Here is a 21075-nt window from a genome sequence, read left to right on the forward strand (position 1 = left end):
GAAAGTGAACTGTGGCCTACATTCTTTGGCCAAAGGAATGGAGAAAAAGGCATTAGCAATGTCAATGGTGGCACACCATTAGGCTGCTTTTGATTCCAGTTCATACTGGAGTTCTAACATGTCCAGCACAGCAGCACTCAGTGGGGGTGAGACCTCATTCAGGCCACGATAGTCCACCGTCAGCCTCCATTCTCCGCTGGCTTTACGCACTGGCCATATGGGGCTGTTAAAAGGCGAGTGAGTTTTGCTGATCACTCCCTGACTCTCTAGTTGACAAATCAACTTATGAATGGGGAGCGGTTATGAATTGGTGCGGTACTGCCGTCTGTGCACCGTTTTTGTAGCAATTGGTACCTGTTGCTCTTTTACCTGTAGCAGTCCCACAACAGACGGATCTTCTGACAGGCCAGGCAAAACAGACATCTGCTTAATGTTGTTTGTGTCTACAGCAGCTATTCCAAAGGCCCATCGATACCCTTTGGGATCCTTAAAGTATCCCCTTCTGAGGTAATCAATACCAAGTATACATGGAGCCCCTGGACCAGTCACAATAGGGTGCTTTTGCCAGTTCCTACCAGTGAGGCTTATCTCGGCCTCCAACACAGTCAATTCTTGAGAGCCCCCAGTCACTCCAGAAACATGGATTGATTCTGTCCCTTCATGACTCGAGGGCATCAGAGTGCACTGTACCGGTATCCACCAATGCCTTATATTTCAGTGGTTCTGATGTGCCAGGCCATCGGATCCACACAGTCCAATAAACTCTATTATCTCTTTCCCCCCTTGACTGAGGGCAGGGCCCCTCTATTCATTACCTGTGGTAACCGGAGCAACTGCACTGGCGGTTGATCTGCCTTGTAATTCTCTCACCCGTGCTCGTAGTACATGAGTAGCTTGGTCGTGCCACTTCCTCATGTCTTCTCCATGCTCACGTAAGTAACGCCACAAGGCAAGTCGCGATGTAGGATTCCTTCCTGGAGCTGGAGAGCGCTTGCCTCTAACAGCTGAGATTTTTGATGGTGCACCTGAGAAGGAGGGTTCATCGTCTTTAGTTAGTTGGATCCGCATTAGTTTCATCAGCTCCTTCATCTCCTTCAGTAGACTCTTTTGACTATTGTGACCTTCATCAAGCGTTTCATATACTTCTACAGGTTTGTCACGATTCATCAGTGAAGACACTTGCTCTCGCATTTCATTCAGTTGCTCCGTCATTTGTGAGATGGCGGTGATGGAGGCGTGAGTTGGGGGTAGCTGTTGTTCATAGCTTTGGAGCGTAAGAATCAATTCAAAAACTAAGGGTCTTCTCTGTTGGTCCTGGTATCTGTCCGATGCTGCCATTAGTGTAGCAGCGTATCTGTCTGGTGCTGTTGTTATGAGTTTCTGCCATATTTCAGGCGTTGTCCTCACTTTCTCAGGATCGTGGTCTTGGTGTGGGTCGTTAAGAACAAAGTTAGGGTCATACAGCATTTCCACCACAGCTGTTTCCCTCAAATACTGGATACCCTTTTCAACTGTATCCCACCTTTTCATCACAGGCTTCAAGCCGTCTCTGAAGGAGTACCTTTCCTTCACAGCTATTAACATTCGTTCCCAGAGGGAGGCAGCCCCATCCAAACATCGACTAATTCCTCTGTCAATAGCTGGATCTCTTTCAATGGCTCCTAGTTGGCGAGCTTCGTTACCATCTAGAGACAAGCTACTGGCCCCGCCGTCCCAACAGTGAAGCAACCAGGAAACGAGAGTTTCATTTGGGCGCCGTGTAAACTCCTTTCCTGAGCCTTGGATTTCAGTCATCTTCAGAGGCCGATGAGTAGTAATAGAGACTTCCTCTTCATCACTCTCTTCTGCATGTCTCTTTGTTTTTCCTTTTGCCTTTCTTGATGATGGTGGTTCCGAGGAGGGCCCCTCACCTGGATCTTCCTCCACCTCCTCGTCCGCTTCTTCTTTTTTCCATTCTAGACGTGAGGACACTCGTTTCCATTTCTTGCCCTCCACAGGGGCAACTGATATTGTTACTGGTGTCTCCTGTAATTGATCAGATTTGACTTGGAGATTCTCCCCTTTGGCTTGAACCTCAGCTCGGAAACTCTCTCTCTCCAAAACAGTATTATATAGGGCACAGTAAGCACAAGCCAAACCCCAAATAAGTTGTACCTCCTTAGATTTACATAAGCCGCACCGTCCCTGACTCAAATACTGGCTAAGTTTCTGGGGATCCCACAGGTGCTCAAGAGTGAAATCCCATGACATTGCGGGTCCCCATGCTTCTAAGATTTTTCCTAAACCTCTCCATATTCCCTGCCAGTCAGCATTCTCTGGTTTTGGAGGAGACTCCTTCTGCTTACTATTCCTGTACTGGAATACATTCAGAGAGACTGATATGAACAGGACTGATACGCCCACAAGCATGAGAATTAACTCAGCATTGGAAAAACGTCTGATAAACCGAGAGGAAAGCCTGGAAACTGGTTTGAACATCGTGTGGTTTGTAAAATTAGCCATTCCATCTGGGATGCAAGTGTCAAAATTCATATCATACCACATTGCATAGAGGTACCAATATAGGTACCATACAGGCGTCTCCATCAGTGCCCTTATGTGGTTATATATGAACACAATTCCACAACAAGTGATTATGACATTGATGATTGGCCAATAGGTCGCGAGTAACACCATAGCTTTTAATCCCTTACACAGCGCTCCCACGATAAAGAGTGGGTTCACCGCTGGCTTCTGCTCAAAAGGGGTTAATGAATTGAAGCTAACAAGAGAGGGCGGAAAGGAAAAAAGGCACTACCCAGACTAAGCAGTGCTCAAAGTTTACAAATATCCCAGAATACTGGCAGTACGCCTGGACTTTCAAGGTCAAGTTTTTCCAGCACAAAAACCTGAACTACTGATAATGCTCCCTAACGAAGCTCTCTAAGAGCAGAGAGCGAGAATCTTTCTAAGAGCTAAAAAGCAGCTATGCCCGCATTCTCCACCAAAATCTGTCACAGAGTTAAGAAGATCAATTTATGCCCGTGACAGGGGGCAGTCGGCCCCTGCCCTCCCCACTCCCCCCCTACCCCCTGCCTGGCCCCACAAAAATGGAAGGAAGGAAGGGGGGAAAAAAAACAGCGGCAACAATCTATGGAGGTAAACTTATTTTACTAACTATGATATCGGAATGCAAGATAACACAATATAACACAATCTGATTGAAATTGAGACTAATAAATCAAAGAAGATATGAGAGAGAGTTCCCGAGACCGAGTCAAACCTGAAAAGCTTGGAACGGCTGGGAAAGCACCTCCAGCACCCACTGCCAGGCAGTAAGAGACCGCCCCACCCGCAAGGGTCAGATCCCATGACTTCCATAATGTATAGGGACAGGTACCTGGAATTGGAGCATTAACACTTTAATTCCAGTACGTGATGTTTTGATGTGGAATATTGAAAATCAAAAAAACATAAAACCATGACACAAAGCAAAAACCTTCAAGCTCAAAAGAGATCACTTGCAAGGCAGGCACGCACTGGAGAGCACTCTGATATCTCTGTGCTCTGGGGATGAGCAGCTTGTGCACCGCGTGGGTTTGCATTGCCTTCTGCTCCCACCACCTCCAGAAACTTGGGATGGTGCACTGAGGAAGAACAAGCTCAGCTTTTTGGAGTTTTATTGCAGACAAACAAGGCTTGGCGTCATACAGCTGCTCTGACCAGCTGATTAAAGCATTCGAGAAGAGCAGCAGAACCAATGTGCAGCACGGTTAGGAAGGATGATGGGGCTGTGTGAAAGAAATGCCTCCCCAAAAGCAAGCACTGGGCTGGAGGAGGCACCAAAACCAAATCCTGCTTGCACCTTTCCCTCTCTTCATTCCACGTGCTGACATTTGTTTTCAGAACAAAAACAAGACTACAGTGAAGAAAGCTTCAGAACAACTCAGCTACTTTATTCACCCCCTTCCCTTTCCACTACAAATGGTTCTCAGAAAACCTCCAAGAATCACATTACTGCTCTCCTGACCCTTCTCCCAGATTCATCAGAGCACTCACAGATCACTGAGAGCAACACATGCACAGACACACAGAACATCCCTACACTGCCGCTTCTCCATAGGAAATGGCATCAAAAAGCTGCTGGCTGGAAGAGCAGAAGAGGAAAGCGGGCATGGTGAGAGAACTGCTTAGGGCAGCAAGGAAAGGCCATCTGAAGCTCCTGGCTTAAGTCCCTTCTGCAGAGGGTGCCAGTGGTGCACCAGAAACACCACCTGCAGGGCCAGCGAGGAGCTCTGCCCTCTGCACAAGGCCCTTCTCACACTCAAGGCAGTTCTAAGGCTTCCAGCCACGTGAACTCACTGGTGCAGGCACGGATTGGACTTCACTTCGGAGTGCAGACACTCCGGAACCTCAGCAGGTTCCAGCTGTGGCCAAAGCTCTTCTTGCAGGCTGCACATTTGTAGGGTTCCTCACGTGGATACACTGGTGTGCTCCCAGTTGAGCTCCCAGCTCTGGACAGACCTCTTCCTGCAGTCAAGGCACTCACAGGGACTCCCCTGGTTGCTTCTCTGGGGACTACTGACGGTACAGGTCCAGACGAAGCTCTTCCCAAACACTCTGCAGACAGGATTTCTTCCTTCCTGGAGACATATCGGCCAGCTGAGGTCTCCTTTGGGTCCTCACCTGCTGCCCCACAGCAGAGGAGTTTCTACAGGGAAGGTAAGAGGTGACTCTCCTTGCACACAGCCCTGGCAGAAATGTGCCACCTGGCAGAGGATTTCCTGTGGCTGTGACACATCCCACCCTGGACTCTGCTTTGTATGACCACTCAGCAAAGCAACTGCAGCTGGAGGAGAGCAATATGCATAATTCTCATGCAAAGAAGGAAAAGAGGATTCAGTTTGGCCACAGAGCTCTTCCTCGACTCAAGGGATTTGTAAGGTCCATCACCACACAAAGCCATAGTTGGTCACCAAGCTGGGGCTCTGGCTGAAGCTCTTCCCACGTTCATGTGTCTGCAGGCTCTGTACCTTGTGTGGCTGTGCTGGTAGGTAACGAGACTGCAACTGCTTTTGAAGGTTCCCAGCGTCTTGAGATGCTTCTACAGCCTGCGTGCGCTGTGGATGTGCTGGTGGATGTTGAGACTAGACCTGCGTTTATAGCTCTTCCCACGCTCAGGACACTGAAAAGGTCTCTCCCCTGTGTGGATGCGCTGGTGTTGCTTCAATTCAGAACTGCTTTTGAAGCTCTTCCCACACTCAGGACACTTGTAGGGTCTCTCTCCTGTGTGGATGCGTTGGTGGGAGGTGAGGTGGGATCTCCTTTTGAAGCTCTTCCCACAGTCAGAGCACTTGTATGGACTCTTTGTTGAGCGTATGCACTGGTGGTTAATGATGCTGGATATGCTCCTCTTGACCTATGTTGAAGTCCAGTGGGATGCTTCCTGTCTTTCGCAGACACTTTCCCTGTGACTTCTTGATGTGCTCACCCTGACCTTGCTCCAGGCCTCCTTGGACATCCCTTCTGATTTCTTCCACACAGGCACTACTGCATCGCCTTTCAGCCACACCACTTTCCTGCTGATCCTCCAATATATCTGTAATCCCAATTCCTGCTGGATGAAAGAGGAAATCCAGAAATAGCACACAGTGCCCAAAATAAAACACAGAGATGGCTCTTCCTGCCCCAAACCTCTTCCCTCCACCACCTCACCTGGGCTGAGGTCTCCTGGCACGGCCTCAGGGCTACGCACATCTGGGATCCAGGGCTCTTCTCCTCCTTCAAGCAGGGAGATCACCACGGGTCTGGGGGCTGCAAGTGGAGCTTCTACGAGAGAAACAGGGGAGATGAGAACATTTCCATCCTTCTGGCACAGTGCCTGTTCAACAGCTCCACTCTCTGTCCCTCCCCAGGGAGAAACCACACTTTGGGCCTGAATGATACTGGCCCACAGCTTCCTTTCGAGCAAAGAATGCTTTCACAACTCTGAAAATTATGAATGAACACCTTGTTTCTTTTCTGAGAATATATCAATGAAGAAGGCATCAAAATGTCTATGGCAACTGAATGCAAAATCCTACATGGTAAAGGAGTAACCAGGGAGTCGTGTGTGAGCCGGAGCTGGTGGTACCGTGCAGCGCACCGACAGAAGGGCTGGTTTTCTCCCTCCTGGATGATGCCCGCGTGCCAGCACCGACCCTGGGGCATTTATGAGTCTGCCGTGCATACTAACCCCTCCTGAAACTCACGCTTCTCAGTGTTTCCTTTGTTGCTGTCATCGTTATCAATATGTAACTGCACGGCTATTATTCTAGGCCCTGCCTGCAAAGGCTCACTCTGCACAGCCAAAGGTGCCCTAACGAGGAGGAAAGGCAGCAAAGCCCTCACCCAGCGAGGCCACGCACTGGTACGTCTCCAGCATCACGTCCCGGTAGAGCGCTCGCTGCGCAGGGTCCAGCAGCGCCCACTCCTCCCTGCTGAAATACACGGCCACCTGCGCAAAGCTCACGGGCTCCTGCAAGCAAAGAGGCTCCTTGCTGGGAACAGCCCAGGGAAGCAGCTCGCACAGGACACAAACTCCCGTCCCAGCCGCTTCTCTGGCCCCAGCACACACGTGCTGCATGAGGGCACCTCCCTCTCCCCCGGCATTCGCATCCCTCGCCCCTCGCCCTCTCCTGCCTGCTGCCCCCAGCCCCTACCTGACACGGATGTGCTGCGGCCATCTGCTGCTCTCCTGCAGGTGAGATGATCACGGCCGGAAGGAAAAGTCGAACTGGAGCCTGCAGGGACAAGAGAAATGGCAGGGGAGCTGTGACAGAACGCAGCAGTCCCTGCCCCAGCCCAGCCCTCCACAGCCCATCTGCAGGACACTGCCTGGGCGATGGCACAGCAGGCCTTGCACAGGAACACAAGCAGCAACAGCACGGGCAGCACTCTAGCTACAGCTGATTACAAATCACACAGCTGACTCAAACTCGGGGGCAGAAAGCACTGACACCCGGTTCAACAGCTGAGGGTACATGAACTGTATGCCTAAAGGCAATGCAGAGCAATGAGTCAGTCATCTTACCCCTAAACAGGGAGCAGCCCAAGCGCCCCTTGAGCCCTCCTGCACAGCATTGGGTGCACAACAGGAGCTCCCCACAATCAGGGATGTCTCTTGAGGTCACACCTGTACAGAGATCCCTCTCAGCTTGATGTCAAGACACCTTGCTGACACAGACCTTCTTTAAGAGACCCAACATTAGTTTGGAGCTTCCTGAGCTTCTAAGGGGTTGTGTTACAATGAATATCTGAAGGTAATCATAGAATTATACAAGGGCCTGGGTTGAAAAGGACCACAGTGACCACCTAGATTCAACCCCCGGCTGTGTGCAGGGTTGCCATCCATCAAACCGGGCTGCCCTGAGCCACATCCAGCATGGCCACGAATGCATCGAGGGATGGGGCATCCACAACCTCCCTGGGCAACCTCTTCCCGTGTGTCACCACCCTCTGGGTGAAAAACTTCCTGCTAATATCCAACCTGAATCTCCCCTGTCTCAACTTAAAACCATTCCCCCTTGTCCCGTCACTATCCACCCGTGTAAGCAGTCGATCTTCCTCCAGTTTATGCGTTTCCCTCAAGTCCTGGAAGGCCACAATGAGGTCTCCCCGGAGCCTTCTCTTCTCCAAGCTGAACGAGCCCCGCTCCCTCCTTGCACCAAGAATGCCTCGGCGGCTGCATTTCCCTCCTCCCCCCCCCAGGGGGCGCTGCTCCCCACTCAGCTCAGCACGCACCCGGCGCTCGCTTCCAGGGCCCGTTCTCAGCACCGGGTGCCCTTTGCACGAGGCAGCCCGGGCTGCGCTTTGCTGACCTGCTGCTCGGGCGGTTCTCCACGCGTGCTCCAGTCAGCCCGCAGGCTGTCAGCTTTCCAGCGTCTATCACACGGCCCAGTGCCGGAGCTGGCGCCGATGCTGGACGTGCTCAGGGCCCGCAGCTGAGCGCTAAAGGCATCTGCGGCTGCCCGGTCAGCCCGAACAAAAGCCTCGGGAAGGGTTTGCACGACCCCAGGTGAGCCATCAGCCCGGCGCCAGGCGCACAAAAGGTAACGCGGAAAGGGCCGCTGGAGGCAGGTGTTGCTGCTGCGTCCCCGAAGGGAAACTGCGGGCTGCCGGGGAGGGCGAGGGGAGCGGAAAGTAAGACACTCCAAAGGACTTATCGGGGAGCTGAAAGCTTCCATGGATCCATGCGTGTACAGCTGCGGAGCGAGGTCATCTCGTGCCTCCCGTGGCCCAGAGGGAGAAACGCAGTCGCAGCTGGGCTGTTACACAGAGCCAAGCGGGCAGCAGAGCACGCTCAGCTCCTCTGCTCGCTCCCTCTCTGTCCCAGCTCCAACCCCTTCCTGTGGCCCTCGGATCCCAACCCGGCTGCAACACGCCTGGGAACCGCTGCTCCCGTCCCCTCGGGGTGCTGCTCGCAAGGAGAGGGAGAGCTTCCTGCAGCACGGGGACAGTGCGCGAGGGGATGGGTAAAAAAAAGCGCACAGAGAAACGGGAGTAAGGGATACAAGCAACCAAACAACTACTGCTACTGAACAAAATCTAATTAGTATTAATACTGCTTGACGGTAAGAACTCTGTGCCCTGATTTAAAAAGAATCTCTTTCTTTCTTGACGTCCCAAAGCTGCAGGTCATCTACTAGTCCTCAAGTAGTGCTGCAGCCCTCCCCAGTCCCTGCCTCGAAACGGCGTTCACCTGGAAGAGAAAACTGCCTGCAGCTCCTCTGCACGAGCCACGAGGGGCACCTACCTCGGGTGCGGAGCAGGCTGCTCCCACCTCTGGCGCAGGCAACCGGGCTCCTGGGAGTCGCTCCTGGGAGAGCAGGGGATGCCGAGTGCCCGCAGCCCGGAGCTGGCCGCAGGACGGCCTTGCTGCACCTCCTGCCGCCGCGGTGCTGCCCGGATGGCTTCCAGCCAGGCTCTGGCCGCTTCGGCACAGCCTCAGGTGCCGGGCAGCAATTCCCACAGCGAGCACGCCCCGAGCCGGCTGCCAGGCCTTGGCAGTTTCGCAGCTCGTTCTCGTGGCACGTCTGCACCCGGGGGAGGGAGGGGGGATGGGGGCTGTGTGTTGTTACGCTAATGAAGCGTCGCTCTCTGCTCCGTCCCTTTGCTTCCTTTGCTGGGGCCATTCGCACATCCTTGCGGTCGCACATCCCCACGTTGCTGTCCTGGCGCTCCTTTAACTCCTCTCACCCGTGAGCAGGTCCCAGAAGAGGCAATCTCCGGCTGCCCTGCTCTCGAGGGCAGCATCTCCCTGCAGCTGGCTCACTTCCTCGCTGAGCGCTGCCCATGGCACTCATGGCACGTTTCTCCTCACTGAGCAAGTGACGTCTGTTTCTAACGACTTCCTATCCTGCTTTCTCAGTTCGGTCCTCTCTGCACGGCATGAGCATGGTTAAGCTCTCTGCTGTACGAGGGCCGGCTATGCTAAAAACTCTGGAGACCCACACATGCACTGTGGGGCAGAGAAAGAGCCCTGGTGCGGACCAGGTGCGTTACAGGTACAGGGACCCATATGTCTTAAGGAGATATCCTATGTGGGGGTGAAGGAGCTGAGTAAGGAAAGGACAAGATAAGGATTAACTCTTGTTTAGGAATGTAGATAAGCAGGATGTGTGGTCAGATAAGAAAAGGGCGTCTGGAAACTCTGTTGACACAAAGAATGGATCAGGATCGGATTATTTCTGTCAGAGACAATGTGTCTTCTCCTCCCATGCAAAGGAGACCCCCACTGCTCATGGCAGGACTGTATGTCGATAAGTCAGGAATGTAATGAATACGCACGTGAATTCCACTGATTGTGTATTCGTTCAGCCTGTATCTGTACCAAGCTTCTTCCTTACGGGGTGCAAGTTTGGAGGAGCTATCCCCCTTGCACCCAACTTGGCGCCAAATGCTGAATAAAACATACCTGCTTTATAACCTAACTCTGGGTTATAGAGTTTGATTCCGCGAGTCAGAGCGAGTGTGCTCCCCCTGAGGGTGGATCCACAGCTGTAGGCTGGGTGATGGTGATCAGTGTGGCAGCACAACCCTCGGGATCAGGGTCCCACTTGGGGAGGTATCTCAGAATTCCGAGCACCTCACAGTGAAATCTTGCAAGGCACCCTGAGAGTGACGCTCAGGAATGTAAGCTTTGTAATACTTTGGAAAAATATCACAACAATAGATGTATTCAGGGGCATTTGCAGTTAGCTGCCAGGAAGGGGCCTGGTTGGACCATGTAACGTGTAAATGTTCAAATTGGTTTTTCACTGTCGTTATCTTTGTGATTGTTAAGTGTTTCTGTTATAGAATTATTGCTTGTGGAATTCCATTTACAACACAAGTGCTCTTGTTGCTGGGGAACATTGGTTATAGTCTTGCCCAGGGAATTTGGTGTTCCCATGCCCTGGGGAAGTAGGCAGACTCCATTACCCAGCAGCGGAGACTTCATAAGTGGCTGCTTTGAATGCTAAATATTGGATCGGAGGTGTGAGTGGTGTGAATGTGGGAATTGAGTTTAACTGGATATTTGTTTAACCCTGTATTTGTTGTCAGAGGCTTGAACTGTAGTAGTGTGCAGGAATTACAGTGGAATAGAGGAAATTGGCATTTCGGTTGGCGTTGTGGGCTGGGGTTTAAAGAGGAGTATGTATTTGGTCACACTAACGTACAGCTATAAGGTGTGGGCTTTAGGAACAATAAAGACTCAGTGAAGTTTAGTATGGAGGAGCACGGGGAAAGGAAGTTCCCAGGCAAATTCCACTTGAGGTATTGCTGGAGAGCCTGGGGGCCTCGTGAGCAAGAAAACTTTAATTAAAAAATGTAATCAGTGGTGTTTGGAAGGTGATGAGCACTTAGCAGTGAATATTGTTTTTGCGAAGGCAGGAGATGAGATGCTGGAAGCGAATAGCCTTCATCTGCAGAGACCTGGGAAACTTGATATCCCAGTGTTAGCACGGGAAGCCTTAGGAGGGGAGGAGCTGAGAGCAGGGCTCTAGGACCCAGAGATCTCCTCAGGAAGAGCTGAAGGAGGGGAGCTGAAGGGCCCAGGAGGTTCTGCCCCAGTGGAACGGGAAAGCACTTAGTGCAAAAAGAGGTGCTGGATTTGGTAATAGATGCAATAACAGTTAAGGGTGGAGAAGATTAAGCTAAGGAAGGAATTGCTGCAAAGGGTGGTATTCGTAGAAGAGGCTGGAGCATCTAATTGGGTGTTAAATCCTTCTCTAACTCCATTAGGTGATGAATTTGTAACCGTAAGGGAAGCCACTGGCAAAAGTGAGGAGGTTTACTTTCTTAAGTCTTTACAACTTCGTATTTGTAAACAGGTAGGGATACACAAATTTTTGAAGGTGCCAAATTCACCAAAGCCTTTACTAGGGCAAGATTTACTAGAACAACTGGAAGCTGAAATCAAGTTGAAAGGAGAATCGGAATTTAAGGTCAAAGAAGAACTGTTAATAGCAGTGCTTATTTAGCACTGATCACTACCCCTGCTGGGACAAGGATCCCAGACAAAGGAAGTGATCAAGTCTGTCCTGGGGTGTGGGTAATAGAAACCCCAGGAAGAGCTAAGAATGCAGCAGCAATAGCAATCAGAATAAAGAAGGAAGCTCAGTCTGTTTGGATTAAACAGTACCCCCTCGAATTCGGAGACAGGAAAAGAATCCGGCCAGTAATTGACAGTTTTCGGAGACAGGGTTGTTATTGGAGTGTGAGTACAGGATTTAAGGGCCATCAATAGAATAGTGTAGGGTTTATACCCATTGGTAGCATACCCATACATGCTGCTTACAAAATTATCAGGGGAATTGGCATGGTTTACCGTTCTCCACCTAGAAGATGCCATCTTTTGTCTACCGTTGAGTCCAGAGAATCAGCTCATGTTTACCTTTGAGTGGGAGGATCCTGATTTAGGAAGAACAACACAACCCAACATAACTTACATGAACAGCGCTTTTCCATGTGTTAAAAAAAAAAAAAAAAAAGTCCCACTCTTTTCAGGAACCACTTGCCAAAGAGTGGAGCAATAGGTACGGACCCAGGACAAGGAGCCCTGTTACAGTACATGGATGACCTTCTGATAGCTACCAATACAAACGAGGTATGCACAGCAAGGACAATTAGTCTGCTAAACTTTCTCAGACTTAATGACTACTGAGTTTCTCCACAGAAAGCCCAGATGGCACGGCCACAAGTAACCTATTTGGGTTACGAAGTTGCTGCTGGATCCCAAACCCTGGAGAACAACGAGGAAGGAAGCAATTTGCCAGACTGTGGAACCTCAAACAGCAAAGGAGCTCCAGACTTTCCTAGGGATGACAAGGTGGTGTTGCATATGGATATACAACTATGGAATACTGGTAAAAACTCTCTATGCCCTTTTAAAATCCTATCCAAAGGTCATCATACAAGTTGAGGAAGGCAAAGCAGATGAAGGCTGTGGCAATTAGACACAGACTCTGTTGTTAGTGCAGAACAAAAACTTTTATTGTGTACAGTGAACTTGAACAATATGCTCTTGGTCAAGTGTCTTATGAATTGTGACCCTCCTGCTGCATGCGGCAGTGCTGGATCTTCCATCCTGCCCTGAAGGAGGTGGCACTAGAGCTGGGCTCGTCCCTCTTGTGCCATCCCAAGTCTCACTCTCCCTGACGAGGAAGGAGCATCAGGGCCCCCATCTCGGTGCAGTACTCCGTCAGCAGCCACTCAGCAGTGTGCTGCTCTCCACGCCCTGCTGCCAGCCTGCCGTGGAACCGTTCCTGAGTGAGATGCAGCTCGACCTTCTGCGCAGGTCGTCTTCCCCATCTGTTCCTGGCTGGGGCAACGTAAAGCACTTCCACGTAGAAGTGATGGACTCTCCCACCATTTGGCAGTCCACCATCTGCTCCTTTGTCACACGTGAACCCGTGGTTCTTTGCCTCTCACCTCCGTCAGCCCCCTCAGGTTTGCCACTGGTCAACTTGACCTTGATAGCATCTGCTCGCTCCCATGCCAGGTGTACAAGCCAGATGTCGCGTGATCACGTCCAGAGGTTCTGTCTGGCACAAACAGTTACAATCTTTTGTTTTTTCCCCCTATGTCTGCTGAACTTGTCTATATCTCCAAAGGTCTTTTGCGAATCAGAGCAAGAATATCTTTATTTCCTTCTGGTTCAGAGGAGATTAAAGGAAACAAAATACAGGACCTGGATAAACTAATCGAGGGGCTTGGAGAGTATTCAGAAACAGAGGACACAGAGGTGCAGGCTTCAAAACAAGATAATAGCTCCCGCCTCCCTGTTATGGGCCATAATCATGGCTGAGCTCAGGAAAGCTCACTGGGGAACCGAGGCCCTGTATGAATAGTTGAGCCAACAGATCGTGGCTTGGAATTTATCCACCGCCTCTAAGCAGGTAACACAGCAATGTGAGATTTGGTTGCAGGATAATCCTAGAACAGGCCCCAGGGTGCCATGGGACAAATAGGGAAGGGACGTTATCCTGGGCAACAATGGTGAATTGATTTCTCTGAATTCCCAAGAAAATATATATAGGTGTACGTTGGTATTAACAGACACCTTTTCGGGCTGGCCAGAGGCTTTTCCCTTGCAGGACCAACAAGGTGCAGGGAGTAACTAAAATATTGTTACAAGATATAATTCCAAGATTTGGGGTTCCAGAACATCATATATAGCGATCAAGGTGAAGGAGTAAACATCGTGAGTTAAGAAGACATCTCAACCACAGTGGACTATTAAGAAGACCAGACCATTGAAGCTAAGGATTAAGAGACAATATGTTTAGAATGTGTTTTATACGTTGCACGTGTTATATAAGACTTGCTTCAGCCTGGCATGAAAATACCTATTTAAACATCACTAAAGGAATAGCAGTTAGCCTAAAGCTCCCTGATTGTTGGATACGTACAGCCTTACCAAGAGATGGAGGAATGGAAATCCCTCAGTGTGGGATTCTCTCCACCAATTGGACACTATGGGATGCAGCAGGAAGTAGGCCTAGGTGTGCAAATAAAATGGCAACAATAGGAAAAAGGACCTAAATTCAATGTACAGCTATAGACAGGCCTCAATGTAAGACCCTTCCTGAGAACTAGAAAGGACATTATGCAGGAGGAGACTTAGTGCTTCAGTGGAACGGCTCCTCCTCCAGGGATACAGAGAACTTCTTGGAAAAGAGTGAAGCGGGGAATGACCCCCTTATAGATAGGCCCTCTGGCTTCCACAGCTTTATTGGATGGTTTATTTCTAGTGAAGTGAATTAGTGTCAGAAGAGGATGCATTGACCCCCTCTGCGTTAGGGATAACGGCCCTTTGAATGTGTTACAAAACCATTTCTTTTTGGAAAGCTCTGACGTGAGCGGAGGAAGTACTTTTGGCCATGTGTACAACTGGGTTATCAGCGCAAAGGAAAGAGATGCGGCTGTGATCACAGCAAAGTTCAGAGGAACATCCCCTGCAGAAAGATGCGTAGAGTTTAAACACTGCCAAGTGAAATTTGCAGGCCATGTTTGCCCCACAGAAAATGAAGCAGAACAGGAAGCAGTCTTTCCTGGACACAAACCCCCGGTTAAGCCGAGGGCGGTTCCTTCTGGGTGACCTTAAAGTCTGTAGATCTACAGCAGCAAACAGCAGCGCCGGCCCTCGTACAGCAGAGAGCTTAACCATGCTCATGCCGTGCAGAGAGGACCGAACTGAGAAAGCAGGATAGGAAGTCGTTAGAAACAGACGTCACTTGCTCAGTGAGGAGAAACGTGCCATGAGTGCCATGGGCAGCGCTCAGCGAGGAAGTGAGCCAGCTGCAGGGAGATGCTGCCCTCGAGAGCAGGGCAGCCGGAGATTGCCTCTTCTGGGACCTGCTCACGGGTGAGAGGAGTTAAAGGAGCGCCAGGACAGCAACGTGGGGATGTGCGACCGCAAGGATGTGCGAATGGCCCCAGCAAAGGCAGCAAAGGGACGGAGCAGAGAGCGACGCTTCATTAGCGTAACAACACACAGCCCCCATCCCCCCTCCCTCCCCCGGGTGCAGACGTGCCACGAGAACGAGCTGCGAAACTGCCAAGGCCTGGCAGCCGGCTCGGGGCGTGCTCGCTGTGGGAATTGCTGCCCGGCACCTGAGGCTGTGCCGAAGCGGCCAGAGCCTGGCTGGAAGCCATCCGGGCAGCACCGCGGCGGCAGGAGGTGCAGCAAGGCCGTCCTGCGGCCAGCTCCGGGCTGCGGGCACTCGGCATCCCCTGCTCTCCCAGGAGCGACTCCCAGGAGCCCGGTTGCCTGCGCCAGAGGTGGGAGCAGCCTGCTCCGCACCCGAGGTAGGTGCCCCTCGTGGCTCGTGCAGAGGAGCTGCAGGCAGTTTTCTCTTCCAGGTGAACGCCGTTTCGAGGCAGGGACTGGGGAGGGCTGCAGCACTACTTGAGGACTAGTAGATGACCTGCAGCTTTGGGACGTCAAGAAAGAAAGAGATTCTTTTTAAATCAGGGCACAGAGTTCTTACCGTCAAGCAGTATTAATACTAATTAGATTTTGTTCAGTAGCAGTAGTTGTTTGGTTGCTTGTATCCCTTACTCCCGTTTCTCTGTGCGCTTTTTTTTACCCATCCCCTCGCGCACTGTCCCCGTGCTGCAGGAAGCTCTCCCTCTCCTTGCGAGCAGCACCCCGAGGGGACGGGAGCAGCGGTTCCCAGGCGTGTTGCAGCCGGGTTGGGATCCGAGGGCCACAGGAAGGGGTTGGAGCTGGGACAGAGAGGGAGCGAGCAGAGGAGCTGAGCGTGCTCTGCTGCCCGCTTGGCTCTGTGTAACAGCCCAGCTGCGACTGCGTTTCTCCCTCTGGGCCACGGGAGGCACGAGATGACCTCGCTCCGCAGCTGTACACGCATGGATCCATGGAAGCTTTCAGCTCCCCGATAAGTCCTTTGGAGTGTCTTACTTTCCGCTCCCCTCGCCCTCCCCGGCAGCCCGCAGTTTCCCTTCGGGGACGCAGCAGCAACACCTGCCTCCAGCGGCCCTTTCCGCGTTACCTTTTGTGCGCCTGGCGCCGGGCTGATGGCTCACCTGGGGTCGTGCAAACCCTTCCCGAGGCTTTTGTTCGGGCTGACCGGGCAGCCGCAGATGCCTTTAGCGCTCAGCTGCGGGCCCTGAGCACGTCCAGCATCGGCGCCAGCTCCGGCACTGGGCCGTGTGATAGACGCTGGAAAGCTGACAGCCTGCGGGCTGACTGGAGCACGCGTGGAGAACCGCCCGAGCAGCAGGTCAGCAAAGCGCAGCCCGGGCTGCCTCGTGCAAAGGGCACCCGGTGCTGAGAACGGGCCCTGGAAGCGAGCGCCGGGTGCGTGCTGAGCTGAGTGGGGAGCAGCGCCCCCTGGGGGGGGGGAGGAGGGAAATGCAGCCGCCGAGGCATTCTTGGTGCAAGGAGGGAGCGGGGCTCGTTCAGCTTGGAGAAGAGAAGGCTCCGGGGAGACCTCATTGTGGCCTTCCAGGACTTGAGGGAAACGCATAAACTGGAGGAAGATCGACTGCTTACACGGGTGGATAGTGACGGGACAAGGGGGAATGGTTTTAAGTTGAGACAGGGGAGATTCAGGTTGGATATTAGCAGGAAGTTTTTCACCCAGAGGGTGGTGACACACGGGAAGAGGTTGCCCAGGGAGGTTGTGGATGCCCCATCCCTCGATGCATTCGTGGCCATGCTGGATGTGGCTCAGGGCAGCCCGGTTTGATGGATGGCAACCCTGCACACAGCCGGGGGTTGAATCTAGGTGGTCACTGTGGTCCTTTTCAACCCAGGCCCTTGTATAATTCTATGATTACCTTCAGATATTCATTGTAACACAACCCCTTAGAAGCTCAGGAAGCTCCAAACTAATGTTGGGTCTCTTAAAGAAGGTCTGTGTCAGCAAGGTGTCTTGACATCAAGCTGAGAGGGATCTCTGTACAGGTGTGACCTCAAGAGACATCCCTGATTGTGGGGAGCTCCTGTTGTGCACCCAATGCTGTGCAGGAGGGCTCAAGGGGCGCTTGGGCTGCTCCCTGTTTAGGGGTAAGATGACTGACTCATTGCTCTGCATTGCCTTTAGGCATACAGTTCATGTACCCTCAGCTGTTGAACCGGGTGTCAGTGCTTTCTGCCCCCCAGTTTGAGTCAGCTGTGTGATTTGTAATCAGCTGTAGCTAGAGTGCTGCCCGTGCTGTTGCTGCTTGTGTTCCTGTGCAAGGCCTGCTGTGCCATCGCCCAGGCAGTGTCCTGCAGATGGGCTGTGGAGGGCTGGGCTGGGGCAGGGACTGCTGCGTTCTGTCACAGCTCCCCTGCCATTTCTCTTGTCCCTGCAGGCTCCAGTTCGACTTTTCCTTCCGGCCGTGATCATCTCACCTGCAGGAGAGCAGCAGATGGCCGCAGCACATCCGTGTCAGGTAGGGGCTGGGGGCAGCAGGCAGGAGAGGGCGAGGGGCGAGGGATGCGAATGCCGGGGGAGAGGGAGGTGCCCTCATGCAGCACGTGTGTGCTGGGGCCAGAGAAGCGGCTGGGACGGGAGTTTGTGTCCTGTGCGAGCTGCTTCCCTGGGCTGTTCCCAGCAAGGAGCCTCTTTGCTTGCAGGAGCCCGTGAGCTTTGCGCAGGTGGCCGTGTATTTCAGCAGGGAGGAGTGGGCGCTGCTGGACCCTGCGCAGCGAGCGCTCTACCGGGACGTGATGCTGGAGACGTACCAGTGCGTGGCCTCGCTGGGTGAGGGCTTTGCTGCCTTTCTTCCTCGTTAGGGCACCTTTGGCTGTGCAGAGTGAGCCTTTGCAGGCCGGGCCTAGAATAATAGCCGTGCAGTTACATATTGATAACGACGACAGCAACAAAGGAAACACTGAGAAGCGTGAGTTTCAGGAGGGGTTAGTATGCACGGCAGACTCATAAATGCCCCAGGGTCGGTGCTGGCACGCGGGCATCATCCAGGAGGGAGAAAACCAGCCCTTCTGTCGGTGCGCTGCACGGTACCACCAGCTCCGGCTCATACACGACTCCCTGGTTACTCCTTTACCATGTAGGATTTTGCATTCAGTTGCCATAGACATTTTGATGCCTTCTTCATTGATATATTCTCAGAAAAGAAACAAGGTGTTCATTCATAATTTTCAGAGTTGTGAAAGCATTCTTTGCTCGAAAGGAAGCTGTGGGCCAGTATCATTCAGGCCCAAAGTGTGGTTTCTCCCTGGGGAGGGACAGAGAGTGGAGCTGTTGAACAGGCACTGTGCCAGAAGGATGGAAATGTTCTCATCTCCCCTGTTTCTCTCGTAGAAGCTCCACTTGCAGCCCCCAGACCCGTGGTGATCTCCCTGCTTGAAGGAGGAGAAGAGCCCTGGATCCCAGATGTGCGTAGCCCTGAGGCCGTGCCAGGAGACCTCAGCCCAGGTGAGGTGGTGGAGGGAAGAGGTTTGGGGCAGGAAGAGCCATCTCTGTGTTTTATTTTGGGCACTGTGTGCTATTTCTGGATTTCCTCTTTCATCCAGCAGGAATTGGGATTACAGATATATTGGAGGATCAGCAGGAAAGTGGTGTGGCTGAAAGGCGATGCAGTAGTGCCTGTGTGGAAGAAATCAGAAGGGATGTCCAAGGAGGCCTGGAGCAAGGTCAGGGTGAGCACATCAAGAAGTCACAGGGAAAGTGTCTGCGAAAGACAGGAAGCATCCCACTGGACTTCAACATAGGTCAAGAGGAGCATATCCAGCATCATTAACCACCAGTGCATACGCTCAACAAAGAGTCCATACAAGTGCTCTGACTGTGGGAAGAGCTTCAAAAGGAGATCCCACCTCACCTCCCACCAACGCATCCACACAGGAGAGAGACCCTACAAGTGTCCTGAGTGTGGGAAGAGCTTCAAAAGCAGTTCTGAATTGAAGCAACACCAGCGCATCCACACAGGGGAGAGACCTTTTCAGTGTCCTGAGCGTGGGAAGAGCTATAAACGCAGGTCTAGTCTCAACATCCACCAGCACATCCACAGCGCACGCAGGCTGTAGAAGCATCTCAAGACGCTGGGAACCTTCAAAAGCAGTTGCAGTCTCGTTACCTACCAGCACAGCCACACAAGGTACAGAGCCTGCAGACACATGAACGTGGGAAGAGCTTCAGCCAGAGCCCCAGCTTGGTGACCAACTATGGCTTTGTGTGGTGATGGACCTTACAAATCCCTTGAGTCGAGGAAGAGCTCTGTGGCCAAACTGAATCCTCTTTTCCTTCTTTGCATGAGAATTATGCATATTGCTCTCCTCCAGCTGCAGTTGCTTTGCTGAGTGGTCATACAAAGCAGAGTCCAGGGTGGGATGTGTCACAGCCACAGGAAATCCTCTGCCAGGTGGCACATTTCTGCCAGGGCTGTGTGCAAGGAGAGTCACCTCTTACCTTCCCTGTAGAAACTCCTCTGCTGTGGGGCAGCAGGTGAGGACCCAAAGGAGACCTCAGCTGGCCGATATGTCTCCAGGAAGGAAGAAATCCTGTCTGCAGAGTGTTTGGGAAGAGCTTCGTCTGGACCTGTACCGTCAGTAGTCCCCAGAGAAGCAACCAGGGGAGTCCCTGTGAGTGCCTTGACTGCAGGAAGAGGTCTGTCCAGAGCTGGGAGCTCAACTGGGAGCACACCAGTGTATCCACGTGAGGAACCCTACAAATGTGCAGCCTGCAAGAAGAGCTTTGGCCACAGCTGGAACCTGCTGAGGTTCCGGAGTGTCTGCACTCCGAAGTGAAGTCCAATCCGTGCCTGCACCAGTGAGTTCACGTGGCTGGAAGCCTTAGAACTGCCTTGAGTGTGAGAAGGGCCTTGTGCAGAGGGCAGAGCTCCTCGCTGGCCCTGCAGGTGGTGTTTCTGGTGCACCACTGGCACCCTCTGCAGAAGGGACTTAAGCCAGGAGCTTCAGATGGCCTTTCCTTGCTGCCCTAAGCAGTTCTCTCACCATGCCCGCTTTCCTCTTCTGCTCTTCCTGCCAGCAGCTTTTTGATGCCATTTCCTAAGGAGAAGCGGCAGTGTAGGGATGTTCTGTGTGTCTGTGCATGTGTTGCTCTCAGTGATCTGTGAGTGCTCTGATGAATCTGGGAGAAGGGTCAGGAGAGCAGTAATGTGATTCTTGGAGGTTTTCTGAGAACCATTTGTAGTGGAAAGGGAAGGGGGTGAATAAAGTAGCTGAGTTGTTCTGAAGCTTTCTTCACTGTAGTCTTGTTTTTGTTCTGAAAACAAATGTCAGCACGTGGAATGAAGAGAGGGAAAGGTGCAAGCAGGATTTGGTTTTGGTGCCTCCTCCAGCCCAGTGCTTGCTTTTGGGGAGGCATTTCTTTCACACAGCCCCATCATCCTTCCTAACCGTGCTGCACATTGGTTCTGCTGCTCTTCTCGAATGCTTTAATCAGCTGGTCAGAGCAGCCGTATGACGCCAAGCCTTGTTTGTCTGCAATAAAACTCCAAAAAGCTGAGCTTGTTCTTCCTCAGTGCACCATCCCAAGTTTCTGGAGGTGGTGGGAGCAGAAGGCAATGCAAACCCACGCGGTGCACAAGCTGCTCATCCCCAGAGCACAGAGATATCAGAGTGCTCTCCAGTGCATGCCTGCCTTGCAAGTGATCCCTTTTGAGCTTGAAGGTTTTTGCTTTGTCCTTGGGAAGGTGTGTCTGGCATCTCCTGCAGCAGGGCCTTCTCATTTGCTGGGCTCAGATAAAGCTTCTGTGCTTGGAATGCAGCTTGCAGGAATTGGAGTTGATTTTGGTGAGACAATGAAGCTGTTTTTCCATTATTTTATCCTGAACAAATCATCTTAATGGTGGATTTCCCCTCATGGTTTGTCACACGTCATGTTTAGTTGCATTAAGAGGGAACAACCAGCCCCCCGGGTGCCCATGTGCAAGGCTGTTATTTGTTACTTGTTTTTCATGTAGGCATTCGGAGTTGGAGGATCTGTGTGCTGCAGCATCATCAGCATGAGTGAGACATGGTGGGAATGGTGCTGTGAGGAGTGTGATTTGAGTTTCTCGTGCCAGAAATGGAACTGTCTGCCTAGAGAGGTTGTGGATGCCCCGTCCCTGGAGGTGTTCAAGGCCAGGTTGGATGGG

General features: G+C 52.1%; 3 protein-coding genes across 9 annotated transcripts; 1 reads left to right on the plus strand and 2 right to left on the minus strand.

Annotated features, from left to right (window-relative positions):
- Nucleotides 1-462: 462 nt before the first annotated feature.
- On the minus strand, nt 463-2692 carry LOC149912141 (uncharacterized). Its single transcript, XM_090132729.1, has one exon. It carries the CDS (start codon nt 2674-2676, stop codon nt 805-807), a length of 1872 nt encoding a protein of 623 aa, XP_089988855.1. The 5' UTR covers nt 2677-2692; the 3' UTR covers nt 463-804.
- Nucleotides 2693-3914: 1222 nt separating this feature from the next.
- LOC149912142 (zinc finger protein 2-like) lies at nt 3915-9924 on the minus strand. Of its 4 annotated transcripts, none has more exons than XM_090132735.1 (5): nt 7839-9923; nt 6681-6761; nt 6370-6496; nt 5695-5808; nt 3915-5593 (listed from the first exon to the last, which is right to left on the minus strand). In XM_090132735.1, exons 1-5 carry the CDS (start codon nt 8202-8204, stop codon nt 5370-5372), a joined length of 912 nt encoding a protein of 303 aa, XP_089988861.1. In that variant the 5' UTR covers nt 8205-9923; the 3' UTR covers nt 3915-5369. The 4 variants fall into 4 exon arrangements, with proteins under 4 accessions (XP_089988861.1, XP_089988860.1, XP_089988862.1 ...); XM_090132734.1 differs by having other exon boundaries at nt 3915-5596; XM_090132736.1 differs by having other exon boundaries at nt 3915-5596; nt 5695-5805; nt 7839-9922.
- A 4674-nt stretch (nt 9925-14598) lies between these two features.
- Nucleotides 14599-20172, plus strand: LOC149912143 (zinc finger protein 2-like). 4 transcript variants are annotated; one of them, XM_090132730.1, is made up of 5 exons: nt 14599-16247; nt 17326-17406; nt 17591-17717; nt 18279-18392; nt 18491-20172. In XM_090132730.1, exons 1-5 carry the CDS (start codon nt 15882-15884, stop codon nt 18715-18717), a joined length of 915 nt encoding a protein of 304 aa, XP_089988856.1. In that variant the 5' UTR covers nt 14599-15881; the 3' UTR covers nt 18718-20172. The 4 variants fall into 4 exon arrangements, with proteins under 4 accessions (XP_089988856.1, XP_089988857.1, XP_089988858.1 ...); XM_090132731.1 differs by having other exon boundaries at nt 18494-20172; XM_090132732.1 differs by having other exon boundaries at nt 18282-18392.
- Nucleotides 20173-21075: the final 903 nt, after the last annotated feature.

Source organism: Phasianus colchicus, unplaced genomic scaffold (genome assembly GCF_987193195.1).
Source record: "Phasianus colchicus unplaced genomic scaffold, bPhaCol1.hap1.1 HAP1_SCAFFOLD_43, whole genome shotgun sequence".
Lineage (NCBI taxonomy): Eukaryota > Metazoa > Chordata > Aves > Galliformes > Phasianidae > Phasianus > Phasianus colchicus.